This window comes from Haliotis cracherodii, unplaced genomic scaffold (assembly GCF_022045235.1).
Source record: "Haliotis cracherodii isolate W230 unplaced genomic scaffold, xgHalCrac1.p SCAF_8, whole genome shotgun sequence".
NCBI lineage: Eukaryota > Metazoa > Mollusca > Gastropoda > Lepetellida > Haliotidae > Haliotis > Haliotis cracherodii.
In genome coordinates, this window is record NW_027266341.1 from 54,888,189 (window position 1) to 54,906,264 (window position 18,076).

The window sequence follows — 18,076 nt, forward strand, 5'->3', positions numbered from 1 at the left end:
ACCCTTATACATATATCTCCATAAAACGCTAAAACACATACAAAGAGCAAGTCTTTTTTCAAATTAGCTACAATGAATTTCAAGAAGGGAATAGGGGTCTTTCCCACTTTTAGACCCTAAACATGTTCATATCCTTGAAAATGTTTGGACCTAAAAAAGGCTTGTTCAGGTTTGTTTTTTACAGAATGGTTTAAAAAAATAGAAATTAAGACAGAAAAAAAGTTGATACAACATTGCCAAGCGTACATTTAGTGAAGTAAATAAAAAGATCCAGGGTATATGAGATATTAACGCCTGCCAACTTTCTTTTAATTACATTTCTTTTTTAAATCGACAGAGCGATGCAGCATGTGTTAGATCAAAAATGACTCTGTTTCTTATCCACATTATTCAGGATACGAGGCCTATTAAACAATCCGGTATAATTAACTGAAGGGATGGACATGCTTCTTATTGTACAGATTAAGTCCATGGCAAATGTACAAAAAAGTTTCTCAGCATCATAGATAGCATACAAATATTTCAGCGCGATCAGTTATAATTTTGTCCTAATTAGTTTTCTGCCTACTGAGATATAAGGAGGGAAAATGAGACTAGTAACTTGTACTTTGGAAATTGACTCATGATGAGAATATTTTATGCCCACTAACTATTTTTGTGTAAATATATTGCCGTTATGGTTACACTATATCAAGCGATCCAAAATTTATTCTGCATCGTCCTGTTCAGTACCTGATCGGTCTGTTCCTGTTTGATACCAAATTTCATAAAAGCTTATAATAAACATACATTCAGGCCGGCGGGAGATAGTATTATATATTTCAAAAACAAAAAAATTAATCTAATCTTTGTGTCAGTCTATATGTAGTAGTTCATTATCAATGAGTATAGATATGTATTATACGTTGTACTATAGTCTTCAGTGTAGGCATTGTCCTCAGGGGATTTAGTTTTGGGATAAATGGTGCAAAGTCTGTCGTATAATTAAATCATTTATACAAGAATGGTAACCATGTTATCATAGTTTACAAAAAGATTATACCATCTTGATAAAAAAAAGAAACATTTAAGATTTAATAGAAACATTTAAGTAGAAGCAGTTGATGTACAGTGAGCGAGTGAGTTTGGTTTAACGCTGCTTTGAACAGTATTCCAGTTACATCACGGCATATCAGCTTAATATGGGAAGAAAACCCGAAGTGATGCAGGTCTCAAACGTTTACCACTTTAGTGAAACCCACGGTGCTGATAAAAAAGAAACAGCCGGGACGAACCGGGATTCGAACCCACAATCATAGGGTTCCAGCTTATCCAAGGGACGCAACTCTGCTTAATATGGGAAGAAAGCCTGAAGTGATGCAGGTCTCAGACGTTTACCACTTTGGTGAAACTAACGGTGCTCACACACCTGAAACATTCGGGGCGAACCGGGATTCGAACCCCCAATCATAGGATTCCAGCCTATCCAAGTTACGAAACTCTGCACAGAGAATTGCGCGACTTACACAACTGTGCCACCCGTGCCTCCGATGATGTATAACATAAATAGTCAGCACAATATTACTGAACACAAGGACAAAAACAGATACTAGTACATAAGTATATGACATACATGAAGCACCGAAGAAAATACTTATATCTGAAGTAATCCTATCATAACTTTCATCAATATTTTCATTTCTGTAAACATGGTAAAGGCTTAAAGTTACTCAGAAGCAAAAATAACTACAAGGTAATACTAGACGAAATAACGAATGCCGGGAAACCCATCCTTCCAGATAAAGACTATGAGGAACATCTATACACAAATGGTCAGGGGTCAGGGGTCAGGGGTCCGTTGCATAAAGCACTTACGATGCTTCGCAAGGCTTCGACGTGGCTTTCTTTTTGATGTGTGGTATCTGCAACGGTCGCATCCTAACTTAGATTAGAGCTGCCAGGCATTCCAAAACAACATCGCACACGCCAATTCCCGTGTTGTTTATTCAATAAATATAAGCTATAAAACCAGTTCCATATTCATAAGAAATCTCTGAGACCATCTATGACAATATCATGAGCATGTGTCAAATAGTGATAATACCCGGTTTTTCTGATATTTCACGTAAATATGAGTACTCCATTAAAAAAACCGTGTGGTTGTTCTCTGAGTACTGGCTAAGTGACAGTACGATTCAATATTTGGATATTTAAGATATTTTCAACTGGAAATCACACATACAATATAATCAACTGAGAGATACAATTTTATATGATGCAATGTGAGCTTTAACGATGTTTATGTTAACGTAATACAATTTCTTTTAATGAGAACTAAGAAACAGATGGCCATTGTTATGTGTCGATTCCAAAATTGAAGCACTATGTTAACCCAGAAATATGTGAATTTAGTGTAAAACCAACAGACAAGCAAACACACGCTATGTATACATTGGTATATACAATTGTATTACAAATGTAATTAGGTTTACAAATAAATAATACTGCACAGGAATCCCAATGGCAGTACATAATAGAGTGGTAATACGCTATCCAGTGGCAGTATAGAATGTGAGAGCAGTGGAAATTACAATGGCAAGAATAATAATCACCTCGACGCAACAGTGGTCAAGCTTCCCAGATAGGCCAAGTCTAGGAATCCAGGGTGAAATGTGATCTTCACACGAAAGCTGGCCTTGATGTAATGTGAGATGAAATGTGAGGTAAGACAGGGACGCGCCCACTCCACTTATACAGTTTTACCAGCTTTTAGCACTTGTTTCAGTGTCACCTTAACATCACAGAATACTCCACATGTTTCTATAATGCTTGACATCCCCCCATGCTATTCCTGACGTTTACCGATATTTCCAGCATCTAAATATAACTAACTTACCATTACTTACATTAAATAGTACTACATTCCTGACAACTAGTCATTGTCCATATACAATCCAATGAACTTCTACTGAATCTCATCAGAAACAGTGTAAAACAGTAACTGTTACAATCATTATTTAACAAAAAATACACTGCAATATACACCATATATATCAGTACCCGGCCAGCACAGCGTTGTGGATAAGTTGTTGGGATGTTACGTTGTGTCATAACTTTCAGTAACGTCATGAAAACGTTGCAGTACAACTACGAGTATCATATACTAGAACATGGTGGTTTGAAGACATGTTCTTTAACATGAACAAGTTGCTCAAACACAAAGTGCTTCGCGGAATAAACGACGACAAGACATGATACGTGCTGTCCAAGCCGAGCAAACCAGACCAATCTCACATTTTAGCTTTGAAATCCAGTCCGAGGTATGAAATTATACTTTTCAAACCTAAAACATATCTATGAATGAAAAAAAAGAGAAATTAATTGGGATATTCGAAAAAGAGGTCAGCGACATGTTGTCTCTATTCTTAAAGGACAGAGTGAGTGGGTATTGTTTTACGCCTCTTTTAGCAACATTCCAGCAATATCGTCGCGGAGGACACCAGAAATGGGCTTCACACATTGTACCAAGCGCAATCCCCAACTTAACGCCTTCGTGACACGTGAAGATCCGGGGTAGAATAGGTCTTCAGCAACCCATGCTTAACGTAAAAGGCGACTATGCTTGTGGTAAGAGGAAACTAACGGGATCGGGTGGTCAGGCTCGCTGACTTGGTTGAAGCATGTCACCGATCCCAATTGCGTGGATCAATGCTCATAATGTCAATCATTGGAATGTCTGGCCCAGACTCGATTATTTACAGACCGCCGTCATATAGCTGGAATATTGCTGAGTGCGACGTTAAACAACAAATAAATAAACAAACAAACAAACTTAACGTCTTTGCGCTATACAGTGACATCTCTGATAGATATCTTCTTACAGATGCATCTTTTCGTACCAATGTAGATGCACATTCCCGACTTACATAGAATCATCGTTATATCTGTCTGACAGTAAGAAAACCGTCATCAATTACATCATACGAAAACAGCTAGGTATTATATAAAACTGTTCAGAAATACGCGTCACAATATTTGCACTGGTTGGCTGATGTGCCTGATCGGACCTTAATGGCTCAACTTTTCATTGAGTCATTCAATACGTCTAACTAAATAAACGTTATTTAGATGGATTCACTATATGAAACGGGACGTGCATTTATCTTTCTATAAATATCACAAATGCCGTATTATCTAAAGCTCAGTTGATATATATTTTGCATATATTAAAGGTTGTATATGGGAGATCTCTTCAACAAAAGATACACAACCTGCATGGTTCGTTTGTCAAACGTCCAATTCGCTGCATATACAGCTGTATAGAGGGTATTAAATTTAAGATTGTTAGAAATTCTAACTGAAAATCTCCTCTTTAAAAGTCAGTGTGATGGACTATACTTGAATTGAAAGGCCGTTCACTGAACCATGGTATAGGCGAGATTGTAGCATCAGAGGAAAGAGGCCTCAGGCTAAAATCTTTATTCATCAAACAAAACATCACAGAAACTGAGATTGATAGACAAATTAAACAAAGACTATGAAAATGCATTAGCATTTCCATATTCTAATTACAGAATATGTTGTCACCATTAAAATGTATTAAGTCCTTTTAGAACGAAGTATGATAATGTGGTTCCAATAAGTACTGACAGTCTTTTTAAAATTATTTCAAAACGCTTAATAATTTGAAAACATCTTCTCTTATGTTTCACCTTTAGAAACCAGTAAATAAATTATTCATTGTTTTTTGTGATGAAATAGAACCAGTCATATACTCTCTTGAAAATAAAAAGACAAATAACGGTACATACATGTTGCATGTGCGTAGTTTATTACAGGATTTTAAACAAATAAAGTTACAGAAAATAGCGCCTTTTCTGTGATTAAGATGTGCCAGTAAACTGTCGGATAAAAGATATTTTCGGTGGTGATGTACAGTAAACTACGGTTATAACGAACTCAAAGGGACCACTTATTTTAGTCCGTTATAACCGTAGTTCGTTATAAGCTTATATACAGCATATAGACAACAAATGGCCGGGACTAATAAGCAAGTTCGTTATATCAGTCAGTTCGATATGAGTGTGTTCGTTATAACCGTAGTTTACTGTATTTGATACGGGTTCAATAGGCGTGTTATGGACATTAAGTTTGCAGTGTTTCGGCGATTTTTTCAGCCTAGTAACATTTTCATATCGTTTGTAATTTTTGGGTCAAATACAAGTTTCAAGTGTATACTTTATTTTGCTCGGCAGTTAATAATATAAGTTTATATTTGATATTTTGCTAAAACATTTGATAAGATCTGAAGGTAGGATTAAGGAGCAAGCAGATGATGAAATAGATTTAAGAGTCATACCTCAATAAATAAAGGCTCTTGTTCATCCGATGTTTAAACCTATCCCGAGTGAGTGAGTGAGTGAGTTTGGTTTAACGCTGCTTTACATACTTTTAGTATTTCATTTATATTACTGTTTATCAGCTTCATGCGCGAACACCCTAAATATATTAATTTCTATTTTTTCATATGTTCCCCTTTTTATAGATGAACAGTTGACTTGCCTTAGCATGTGTTTGTGACGGGTACCACAGGTGGGGTAGGATACGCTCACCTCTTCGCGAAGACCCGGTATAATCTTTATTTGAGAATCATTAACAAATGCTCACGCAACTGTGAACATCTAATTATGGCGCTTTAGATGATAGGGCCACCCGTCTTACAAATATACTGACATATGTGATATACCTGAATAAGGCATAAGGTTTCGAAAAATGGTAAGGAGAAATTAAACAAATCCATATATAATTCCTGAGACAGTGTCTATACATCATGTTCTTCCACTTTTCTGTTATAAGATCAGATACTTCATGGTGTCACCCACAAATCGTATAATTATCATTGTCCAATTTAATCGTTGAAAAATAATTGAACCATTTGTTTTCTGTATATATATATCTTCGTCCTGAATAAGTTTTATTGTTTCCATATGGAAATGGTATTCTCAGGGGAACTAGCATATTGTATAGATGACTCTTGACAGTTTTCAACTTTCTGGCACTGGAATACCATTGTTTGTAATTAAATTATACATGTCTCCATATTTCATTTCAATCACTGGCATTAAAATCTCACTAACATAAAGCAAAACTGATACATATATACTGGAAAATTGATTGAAATATTTTCGTTAGTTTGTCATCGTTTACCGATTAAGATACGGAAATGTGAACAGAATAAAGATTATGTACACAATGCTGTAATAATGATTGAAGATGGACTATTAAAATCATATATCCATGTGTCCAATATTTTACTACTGACAGAAAAAATGTTCATATCACAACATTTCTATAATTTTAGAACGTTTTAAAAGTTTTGTTTTAATAAGAGTAGCATCTTACATAGGAGACTCTTAATACAGATATTTTCCACTTGAATCCAGCCATCCTATAATATATTCACTTCTTTTGTGCTTTACAATCACATGCCGACGTTCTCGACCTGACGGAACTAAAGTTATGTTAAGTTCTGTCCCCGCTAACGCCCTCCCCTGCTGGGTATGAGGTAACGCTATTATCTGACTCAACCACTTTCATGGAAGCTGATTTCATGACGGGGCAGCCATTGTCTCTTTGAAGACACCGGTGATGGCGTGACCCCTCGTTAAGCTACAGTTAAACTTTACGACGTTGACTACGGAGGGATATAAGCCTGGCGACACAGAGCCAAGGCACAACACCCTCTCAGTCAACATGAAGGTAAGAGTGAACCGACTTCCATCACTTGTCTCTATTTCCTCTCTTCATTTCAGCTTCTGGTTGCAAGTTATTCCAGAGTCTCATGATCATGTGTCTGATCCGTATTAGAATTCGCCTTCAGCAACCCATGGTTGTTGTAAAAGGCGACTAACGGTATGGGGTGGTCAGGCTAGCTGACTTGGTTAATGCATGTCATCGTATCACAATTTCGTAGATCAATGCTCATGATGTCAATCACTAGATTGTTTGGGCCAGATTCGTTAAACAACAAACAAAACAAATTATTGTTGTTGTTGTTTTGTTTTGTTGTTGTTGTTGTCATCATTATTATTATTATTATTATTATTCAGTTAAAGACTTTGTATAACCTAAGGCATTGTTTTATCATCTCTCCTTTGTGAGGAAAGAATTCACCTAGGATTACTTTCAAGGGTCACCTGTGTCTTAACTCGTTTAGTGAACGACAAGGGCGAGTAACTCAAACGCTATTCTTTATCGGCTTCGTTTTTAATGAAATAGAGCCTTTCTTTCTGTTTATGATTTATTCAATGCTTATCTAGGTCGTGGAGTCAAGGCTTATCTAGGTCGGGGAGTCAAGGCTTATCTAGGTCGGGGATGCCAATAAGGGGACTCGATTTCGTCTTTTCATGACGACACTGTACCTCTACCCCATCACCCTCAGATTAAAACATTGAAATGATGATTTTGTATTGGTGCTTATGAACTAGGCAACTATTCCCATGTTGTATGTTTTTCAGTGTCTCCCCGTCGCCGTCGTCGCTTTGTGCGTCGTTGTCGTCTCCAGCATGACCTACAACGACAACTTTGGCTCTGTCGGACAGGTCGGATACGTTGCCTCGGGTCTCAACGACTACGGCAAAGGACAATATGAAGGTGCCGATGGTCTTCGTCGTTACGGAAGCAAAAACAGCGCCGCCAATGCCAACAACAAAGCCGCCAACAACTACGCCGCCCACGGTAACAACTACCACAAGGCTGCTGATCAGGCCAGCGCAAAGGGGGACACCGCCTCCAACTACTACGGCCACAAGAACGCTGCTCACGCTGACAAAGCCTCCGGTGCTGCCGCTCAGGCCAACAAAGCCAACTATCACGATGCTGCCGCCACAAAGTACGCCAGGAAGGACGACGCCTCCAAAGCTGCTGCCAATAACGACTACGCCAACAACAACTACTACCGAAAGGGGAACGTCTACAACACCGGAGTCCACTACGGCTTCGACAAGAAGTACAACAAGAACGCCGATGAGGGCGGTGACTACGAAATTCTTGATGACAGCAGTGCCCACAACCTCGACGAATACCGTGATAAGAACAAGGCTTACAGCACCGCCAACAGTGACCACGCCGCCAACAAATATGCTGCTGATCGCTCCCATGCTCTGAAAGACAGCAAGTACGGTAAAGATGCTAACAAGGCACAATACGGTAACGGTAAATACGGCTCTGCTGCTAGTCACGCTGCCAAGAACGGTGCTGCCAACAATGGGTATGCCAGTAAACTGAACGAAGCTGCTGGAAGTAACAAATACGACGACAACGCTCACAATGCCGCTATCAACAAATATGACGAGTTCACCGGCAAGAACGCCCACTACGACAGAAGGAACGCCGCTAATGCCGCTGCACAGGCTGCCCACAACGTTGCCGGATATGGAGGTCTCGCTCATGGTGTCGCTGGTTTCGCTGGCTCTCAAGGTCTTCTTGGCAAGGGAGTAGGATACGGCAAGGGCTACGGTAAGCAGTACGGTCAGGGATACAACAATGGTTACCTCGGACATGACGCACACAACAATAAATACTACGATGCTGGCGCCCACGGTCAACACGCAAACTACTATGACGGTGCTTCCAATGCCGCTCTCGCCAAAACCGGAGGATACGGATCCAAACTGGCTGACTCTGGCAAAAGCAAGGCCGGTGCTGCCTATAAGAGAAACGGCTACAACAACGCTCAAGCCAACGACTACTACAAGTCTGGAGCTGCTGCTGCCAACAACAACGCCTACAGAGTCAACAAGGATGGTGCCGCTGCCAACAACCACGGCTTCAGTCACGCCGGTGCCGACGCTGCCAGTCTCTATGACAACAAAGCCGCAGCTCACGACAATGCCAACTCTGCTTACGCCAAGGACAACTTCAGACGTAAGTACAACGATGCTGCCAAGAAACACCATCTGGTCAAGAAGTTCCACCACCATTCCAACGCCGGCGGCAACAACTACGAGCGTCTCAACTACGACAAGAAGGACTACCAGGACAACTTCGGCCAGAACGCCAATGCCGCTAATGCCAACGCAAAGAAATACACTCAAAAACTGTACAAGAACGCCGCCAATGCAGCCGCCTCTAACAATGATAAGTCTGCTGCCAACCACGCCAACAAAGCCTCCAACTACTACGATGCTGCCAATGCTGCCAACGGCAACGGTGCTAAGAAATCAAACTACTACAACAAAAACGCCGCTGCCTCTACTGGTGCTGCCAACGCTGCTGCCAAATCGAATTATGGTAACTACAACAACGCTGCTGCTGCCAACTTCAAGAGTCTCAACAACTACGCCCACAGCCAGTACGGTAACAACGGCCACGCCTACAACGCCGCTCACGGTGGTGCTGCTCATCATGCCGGTGCCGCCCACCACGACGCTCCCAGCTACGGTTACGGCGTCGGACACGGAATTGGAGGAGCTGGACATGGAGTTGTCGGCCTTGGTCACGGTGTTGGTGGATACGGTAATGGGATCGGCGTCGGTAAAGGAGTTGTCGGCCTTGGAAAAGGCGTTGGTAGCTTCGGTAATGCTGCAGGCGTTATAAAGGGAGTTTCTAACCTAGGAAATGGATTTGGTGTTGTGGGAGGGTTCGGCGTCAACACCGGTATGGGGCACTATCCCTACTACTAGAGGCATATAGCCAGTGTGAATGGTTGAAGTTTGAATGATTTTTACCTGATTTATTATTTGTTGTGTGTTCCGTGTCTTATACGTATAATGTGTTTTTACGAGCACAATTAACCTTGACAAGTGGGTATTTTGTAATGTGCGTCACGGTTACACGCCCTCTATCTACTTCATGTAATAAAAGGCGTAATTTGAGTATAAACCAAATGCATAATTGATAACGGGGTGGTTGGGTAGCCTAGTGGTTAAAGCATTCGCTAGTCACGCCGAAGACCCAGGTTCGATTCCCCACATGGGTACAATGTGTAAAGCCCATTTCTGTTGTCCCAAGCCGTTATATTGCTGGTAAACGGCGTAAAACCATACTCACTATATTAATAACGATTAAAAAAGATATTATTAAGAGTCACCAAGCTGCTTTTGCATTTAAATTCACGAAATTATGTCGACAGTCCCATGTGTACCTTTCCTTTCTACTAGAATACAGTGTTGTCTTGTTTGTTGCATTGTGATTCATGTCTCACCCTATTCCAATCGTAAGAATAAATATTGTTTCAAAAACATTTTCGTGTGTATTATTCAATTTCACGGATTTACACTGCCACATGGGGGCACGGGTGGCCCAGTCGTCTAAGGCGCCGCGATTCGCTGTGCAGAGTTTCGTCCCTTGGGCATGCCAGGAACCTATTATTGTGGGTTCGAATCCCGGTTCGCCCCGACTGTGTTTTTAGGTTTGTCAGCACCATACCCGTGCCGAAGGGTTTCACCGAAGTGGTAAACGTCTGGGAGTTAGGATCACCTTAGCGCTTTATGGAGCGTGATCCAGGTGCCAAGTTTTACAGTCAGTGAATGGGCGGAGCTTTGTCTGATACATCAATAAATCATGGCTATCAAACATTAATCAGGGGCGGTCCGGTAGCCGAGTGCTAAAAGTGTTCGCTCGTCACGCCGACGACCCTGGTTCAATTCCCGACATGGGTACAATGTGTGAAGCCCATTTCTGGTGTCCCCCGCCGTGATATTGCTAGAATATTGCTAGCGGCGTAAAACCAAACTTACTCACTCACTTTAATCAGTTTCTGTGTGCTAGTCCTTCAATATGACTGCGGAATATCTCGATATAAATTAGTCAAATCCAGTATAGATAAGATGAATATGCAACTGTATATCAAGCTGAATCCCATATACATGTATGAAATAATGAGAATTATTTTATATAAATAAGAAAAAAATATTAATATCATAGATTACATGTATATGTTAGTCTCCAGGTAAGCAGTCAGCATACAATGATATGTGTGTTGTCTAATGGCACAAATAGATACAAGGTTACCATTGAGTACGTCATGATCGTTGGCATATCGACTACGGGCAAGATGTCAAGCTCATCTTGTGGTACCAAGAAGTAATTAACGTCGACATCAGAGATTTTTAAAACTTTGTTAGACGTCATTTCTTTCTAATAATCCGGGCGAAAGTAGAAGTTGGACCCAATAAAAGTCGATACTGCCCTACTTAGGTATATGCCATATGCGGGGAAAAAGACAAAATCTTTTGTCGACTCACTTATTAGAAATATGTTAAGGCCACGATAAATTAAATCTTGCATCCTCACCGGCTCTCAACTAAAGACACCGCTCACATCATGTCCACCAATGTTTTCTTCTAGAATTATTACGTCCCTTGGGCATGCCAGGAACTGATAAATGTGGGATCGAATCCCGGTTCGCCCCGATCATGTTTCTAGGTTTGTCAGCACCATACCCGTGCCCTAGGGTTTCACCGAAGTGGTAAACGTCTGAGACCTGCATCACTTCAAGCTTTCCTCCCACATTAAGCTCACACGCCGTGAGATTACTGGAATACCGCTCAAGCGGCTTTAAACCCAACTCACTCACGTACTTCTGTACTGTAAATGGGTGAAAATCTAATCATTTATTTATTGTGGCCGTAGGTGTTGAACCGTACTGAGTCTTATCATATGCATTTTTTAATGGGCGGCGTGCAATATTTATGTTTTACATAGTCATATTGCAGGTAGTTTAAGAAGTTGACAAATTGATAATGTTTCGATAAGAGCTGCAATTACACGTCACGAGATAAGGTCCGGATTGACACGAATAATCTGAATAATCAGTCCTAAAAAGGTGCATTTAACGTATAAAAGTAAACTACCGGGCAAAAGAAAGTTTACACCCATGTTTGATGGTGGCTTAAAATGTTAAAATGAAACAAACAAGAAATTTGATGATACATTAATAATATATTTGATACGGGTATCATGGTTGTGTTTTGGAAGGAAAGTTTGCAACTTTTCGGCGACTGTTTTCAGCATAGTAACGTTTTGTTAACGTTTGAAATGTTTTGGGAAAATCCATTTTTCAAGTGTTTACTTTCTGAAAGCCATTATCCACACAGGTAGAATGTGAATTTAACAATGTATCAGTTTAATTCTTTAAACATTAAACAAATGTACACTCTTCAGGATGCTGCATATAATGACATCAACACGCTGTAAATTTTTAAAGATAAAACATCACAAAATGATGATTATAGCAAGAACCGAACTTGTTTTCGCTGGCAAGTGAGTGAGTGAGTGAGTATGTTTTACTCCGCTCTTAGCAATATTCCAGCAATATGGCGGCGAGGGCAAAAGAGGTGGGGAAACGTGAAATGGGATTTAACGTCAAAATACGTGAAATGGGATTTAACGTCAAATCAATGTTACTGCACTTCTACATCTTTCTACAGATGAGTGTCGCTATTGAGTGACTAGTCCAGAATAATGCTAGTTTTATAGTGCTAACCCCCGAGATACCATGCCGCAGTTTAACATGGATACCCCATTCACACACACATTATGCTGTTTCCGAGCAGGCTCTACCTTGTTTTCTCACCTTAATGGCGAACGTTAGGCAGGGTAACAACAAGTACCATCTTGGACATCGTATACTGTACCAAATGTGGTGAATCTACTTTGGTCCTTGGTGTCAGTTAACGGCGTTAACCACAAGACCACCCCAACGCTATGTTTCCGGTCTTAAGTTGCAGGACATATTAAGCTCAAACTCTTTCATTTTGTCTTTCATATATCATTTATAATTTTTCACTAAATGACTCGAATTGTTTTCAACGTATTGTTTACTGTTTTGGTTATTAATGCGTTTTTGTGTGCGGGTGTATTTAGGAAAAGTGGATTCGCAATAAAAACAGTGAACCATTATCATTATTATTATCATCATCATCATCATCATTATTATAATTATAGACCATTTATATTGTGCACATTTCAACACAGGGGCATATGCTCAAAGCGCTATTATTACCCCGGTCACTGAATTAGCCTGCACTCAAGAATCGTTATCAGCTCCCTGGGAAAATAGAGGATAGAAAGTTAACAACCACATTGCAATCTCATCCTACCGGGTACCCATTCACTGCTAGGTGAACAGAGGCACATTTCGAACACAGACGCTTGCCCAAGGAGACGCCAAATGTGTTACACTTGCTTCAGTGCTGGGCAGGACCGAAGCCCTAGAAACTTTCAGGCGCCAAGCTGCCGAAATGCGGTCACCCATCCAAGGTCTGGACCGATGTTGTTTAACTTCACCTGATTTTGTGACCTGTGCGCTGTGCACAGGACCGCGTGTCACCACATATGAAAACAGTGTGCTCAGTAAAGTTCACATATCTCACTGCAATTGTATACCACTTCACGTAAGGGTTGGGACTCAAATGTGTGGAACCAAGAAAAGACTAGATATATCTGATCTGAGGTACAGCATTCAAGGCCTTCCAACAGCTTTCAAAAAGTGGTATGGTAGAGACATGTGGGCGACATTTCCAAATTTGACGCATCGGTGACCAAATTGATGTGCGATACTATTCCCTATTCCATATATCAAAATGTTATTTTAAAGGTACACGCTTAACTTGCCCTTGCATGTGTTTGTGACTGGTGACACTATTTGATAATGTTCCATAAAACACATGCTCATGATATAGTCGAAATTGTACAGTGGAGATTTTTTATGCTAATGGAAATGTTGATTTTAGTAACTTTAATGAAACTTTATACGAACATTTCGAGGCCAGTGCATGTTGTTTGGGACATGTGCCCACGGCGGGGCAGGATACGCTGACTTTTACGCGAAAGATTTGGTATCGTCACTATTGATAATAATTAATAAAAACATGCTCAAGATATATAGTCGGATTTACGATCATGCAAATGTTTTTTTCGCTTTAATATATGTCCATGTTTGAATCGTAACTGTGTACTCCAGCACTGTGCAAGGTAAACAGGCATATAACGATCGGTAACATGTCTCAATGACACTTCGCAATCTGAGAACGTGAAGTGCATTTATATTTCGAGGAATGTGTTCTTTTCGTGAAAATGCGATTCTAAGCTATCCGTTAACTCCTCTTAGTCTGAGGAAATGAGTGTGTGAGTATGGTATATACGCCTTTTTTTATTAATAATCCAACTTTAGGACACAAGAAATGGGCTTCAGGCAGTGTACCCATGTGGGGAATCGAACCTGGACCTTAGGCGTGATGAGTGAATAGTTTAACCACTAGGCTACCCACCGCCCCCTAAGGCTCGGTTCCCTATCCTATTGCAAATAGCTCATGAATCATCCTTCAATTGGCCATCTGTAGTCCCTTTGTATGCTCAAAATATAAACGATTCTTTGACAAATTTACGGACGGGTGAAACCATAATGAAAGACGGTTGTTATATGAAAAGTAAGAAGGTTACTTTTTCTCTATTCCAATGGACTTTGAAGAACCCGGGAAGAAAATCTGTTTTCAAAATCTGAATTGGGCAGGCGGATCCGTGAATCAATTAAGCACAAAGAACGATTTTTCACATTCGGGTGAACATGTTGACACGATCATACAATCAGCTACGGACGTATTTGAGTCTTCAACAGATTGTTCCAATTGGTAATTATGGATGTATTGGTTTCCAGTATTCAACCAAACTACTGTTCACAAAACAATTAAATTTATATATTAACTTGGTTTCTTTGAAAATAGAACAATACATTCATCCTTCTGTTAAGAAAGTATTTATTGGAAATAGTAAAAAAGGACACTTCTACACAAAGAAATGCACAAGGATCTGGAGTTGTCATGAAGTAAGCAGAGTTGGTTATGTATGTTAACATCATGCGATTTAGTCGATTATCAATACATATAAATGGACATCTAGTAAACGGATTGATAAAAAATCAAGACTCTTTTCATGTTATCGTTAAGACATTATTCATCATGACGTTTCTATGGTCAAATACCAGCTAGGAGACCATCAATTTTACATGCCCTAAAAACAATTTTCAAAAGAAATAATTTTCATCATTACAAGAAAACAGCAATTTACTTTGTTGGATCAGTATGCAATCGCTACAAATACATTTTTGTGAAATGAAATCTTCTTATCGACTATAAAAAATAAAAAGAGCACATATTTCAGTTATTTTTACTTCATGACATCTTCAGGTTCAAACACATATCTTTACACACAACGTTGATCATTTACACTTTCAATATCAAAGTCTCTCTCACACAGTAACCCATTTATAACCTTTACCCGTAGTAAGAGTACTGGTTATAACCTCCAAAGCCTTGACCAACACCAAAGCCTCTTCCAAGGCCGACAACTCCTCTACCGACGCCGACGCCATTACCGTTACCGAAGCCGCCAACACCGTGACCAAGACCGACAACTCCTTTACCGACGCCATTACCGTATCCACCAACACCGTGACCAAGACCGACAACTCCATGTCCAACTCCTCCAATTCCGTGTCCGACGCCGTAACCGTAGCTAGGAGCGCCGTGGTGGGCGGCACCGGCATGGTGAGCAGCACCACCGTGAGCGGCGTTGTAGGCGTGGCCGGTGTTACCGTACTGTTTGTTGGAGTAGTCGTTGAGACTCTTGGCATTTGTAGCAGCAGCGTTGTTGTGGTTGTCATAATAAGATTTGGCAGCAGCGTTGGCAGCACCAGCAGAGGCAGCGGCGTTTTTGTTGTAGTAGTTGGATTTCTTAGCACCGTTGCCGTTGGCAGCATTAGCAGCATCGTAGTAGTTGGAGGCTTTGTTGGCGTGGTTGGCAGCATATTTGTCATTGTCATGGGCAGCAGCATTGGCGGCGTTCTGGTAGAGATTCTGGGTTGTTTTCTTGGTGTTGGCATGAGCGGCATTGGCGTTCTGTCCGAAGTTGTCCTGGTAGTCCTTCTTGTCGTAGTTGAGACGCTCGTAGTTGTTGCCGCCGGCGTTGGAATGATGGTGGAACTTCTTGACCAGATGGTGTTTCTTGGCAGCATCGTTGTACTTACGTCTGAAGTTGTCCTTGGCGAAAGCAGAGTTGGCATTGTCGTGAGCTGCGGCTTTGTTGTCATAGAGACTGGCAGCGTCAGCACCGGCGTGACTGAAGCCGTGGTTGTTGGCAGCGGCACCGTCCTTGTTGACTCTGTAGGCGTTGTTGTTGGCAGCAGCAGCTCCAGACTTGTAGTAGTCGTTGGCATGAGCGTTGTTGTAGCCGTTTCTCTTATAGGCAGCGTCGGCCTTGTTTCTGCTAGACTCACCCAGTTTGGATCCGTATCCTCCGGTTTTGGCGAGAGCGGCATTGGCAGCACCGTCATAGTAGTTTGCATGTTGACCTTGGGCGCCAGCATCGTAGTATTTGTTGTTGTGTGCGTCATGTCCGAGGTAACCATTGTTGTATCCCTGGCCATACTGCTTACCGTAGCCCTTACCGTATCCTACTCCAGATACACCCAGAGAACCAGCGACACCACCGACACCGTGGCCACCATGAGCGAGACCTCCATATCCGGCAACGTTGTGGGCAGCCTGTGCAGCGGCATTAGCAGCGTTCCTGCTGTCGTAGTAGGCGTTCCTGCCGGCGAACTCATCATGTTTGTTGATGGCAGCATCGTGAGCGTTGGCGGAGTATTTGTTGCTTCCGGCTGCTTCGTTCAGTTTGCTGTCGTAGCCGTGGTTGGCAGCACCGTTCTTGGCAGCTTGACTAACAGCAGAGCCGTATTTACCGTTACCGTATTGAGCCTTGTAAGCGCCTTTACCGTACTTGCTGTCTTTCAGAGCATGGGAGCGATCAGCAGCATACTTGTTGGCGGCGTGGTCACTGTTGGCGGTGCTGTAAGCCTTGTTCTTATCTTCATATTCGTCGAGGTTGTGGGCGCTGCTGTCATCAAGAATTTCGTAGTCCCCGCCCTCATCGGCGTTCTTGTTGTACTTCTTGTCGAAGCCGTAGTGGACTCCGGTGTTGAAGACGTTCCCCTTTCGGTAGTAGTTGTTGTTGGCGTAGTCGTTGTTGGCAGCAGCTTTGGAGGCGGCGTCCTTTCTGGCGTAGTTTGCGGCGGCAGCATCGTGGTAGTTGGCTTTGTTGGCCTGAGCGGCTGCACCGGTAGCTTTGTCAGCGTGAGCAGCGTTCTTGTGGCCGTAGTAGTTGGAGGCGGTGTCCCCCTTAGCGCTGGCCTGATCAGCAGCTTTGTGGTAGTTGTTACCGTGGGCGGCGTAGTTGTTGGCGGCTTTGTTGTTGGCATTGGCGGCGCTGTTTTTGCTGCCGTAACGACGAAGACCCTCGGCGCCTTCATATTGCCCTTTGCCGTAGTCGTTGAGACCCGAGGCAACGTGGCCGACCTGTCCGACAGAGCCAAAGTTGTTGTTGAAGGACATGCTGGAGACGACAACGACGCACAAAGCGACGACGGCGACGGGGAGACACTGAAAAAACACAGATTGTTTATGTTGTAGTAGCAGTAGTAGTAGTAGTAGTAGTAGTAGTAGTAGTAGTAGTAGTAGTAGTAGTAGTAGTAGTAGTAGTAGTAGTAGTAATATTTTTTTAATTGATGTTTTACTCGACCCCACCTCAAAATAACTGCAAACATATGTCTATTGACTTTCTAATGCTTGCTTTTATTTCATAACATTAATTTCGTCAACTTTTTATTTCATAAATGTCCCTTAATTCACTTAAATATTGTTATCGTTAACACCTTAAAGCTATATATATATATATACATACACAAAGTTACGCTTCAGTCGCCACGGACATTGCACTGATGACATAAACGTCCTATTTTAATTCTATAACATTATTCCAACATATTTTCCTTTACTTATTACATGTAACTTGATACGGGTTTTATTTATCCACTTCATGAAGAATTGCATTGCTAAATCGTTCAACATTTCGTTAACTGTTTTTCATGTTCATCAAACGCATTTTTGTCAAATTTGTCAGAGTTTCTTCAATATATCAACTTTAAACAAGCTCATTCGTGTCAAATTATTTTCCGTTTCTAACTTAAACATACAAAGCAAATGCAAAAACTCTTTCGTTTCTTACTTAAAACCACAAATCATGCAATCACGCAAAATCC

At 41.3% G+C, this 18,076-nt stretch overlaps 3 protein-coding genes across 3 annotated transcripts in view; 1 reads left to right on the forward strand and 2 right to left on the reverse strand.

Moving 5' to 3' along the window:
• The window catches only part of LOC139449954 (uncharacterized), an 82,271-nt gene that overhangs the window by 24,253 nt on the left and 39,942 nt on the right, over nucleotides 1-18,076 (reverse strand). The window lies entirely within an intron of this gene.
• On the forward strand, nucleotides 7,500-9,662 carry LOC139450224 (probable serine/threonine-protein kinase clkA). The gene has a single exon (XM_071231894.1). It carries the CDS (start codon nucleotides 7,545-7,547, stop codon nucleotides 9,660-9,662), a length of 2,118 nt encoding a protein of 705 aa, XP_071087995.1. The 5' UTR covers nucleotides 7,500-7,544.
• LOC139449610 (fibroin heavy chain-like) lies at nucleotides 15,255-17,369 on the reverse strand. Its single transcript, XM_071231084.1, has one exon. The coding sequence runs from the start codon at nucleotides 17,367-17,369 to the stop codon at nucleotides 15,255-15,257; it is 2,115 nt and encodes a 704-aa protein (XP_071087185.1).

Excerpts from the sequence above, each read along its gene's own strand:
- LOC139450224 (XM_071231894.1), top strand. The coding sequence starts at position 7,545 with ATGACCTACAACGACAACTTTGGCTCTGTCGGACAGGTCGGATACGTT.
- LOC139449610 (XM_071231084.1), bottom strand. The coding sequence starts at position 17,369 with ATGTCCTTCAACAACAACTTTGGCTCTGTCGGACAGGTCGGCCACGTT.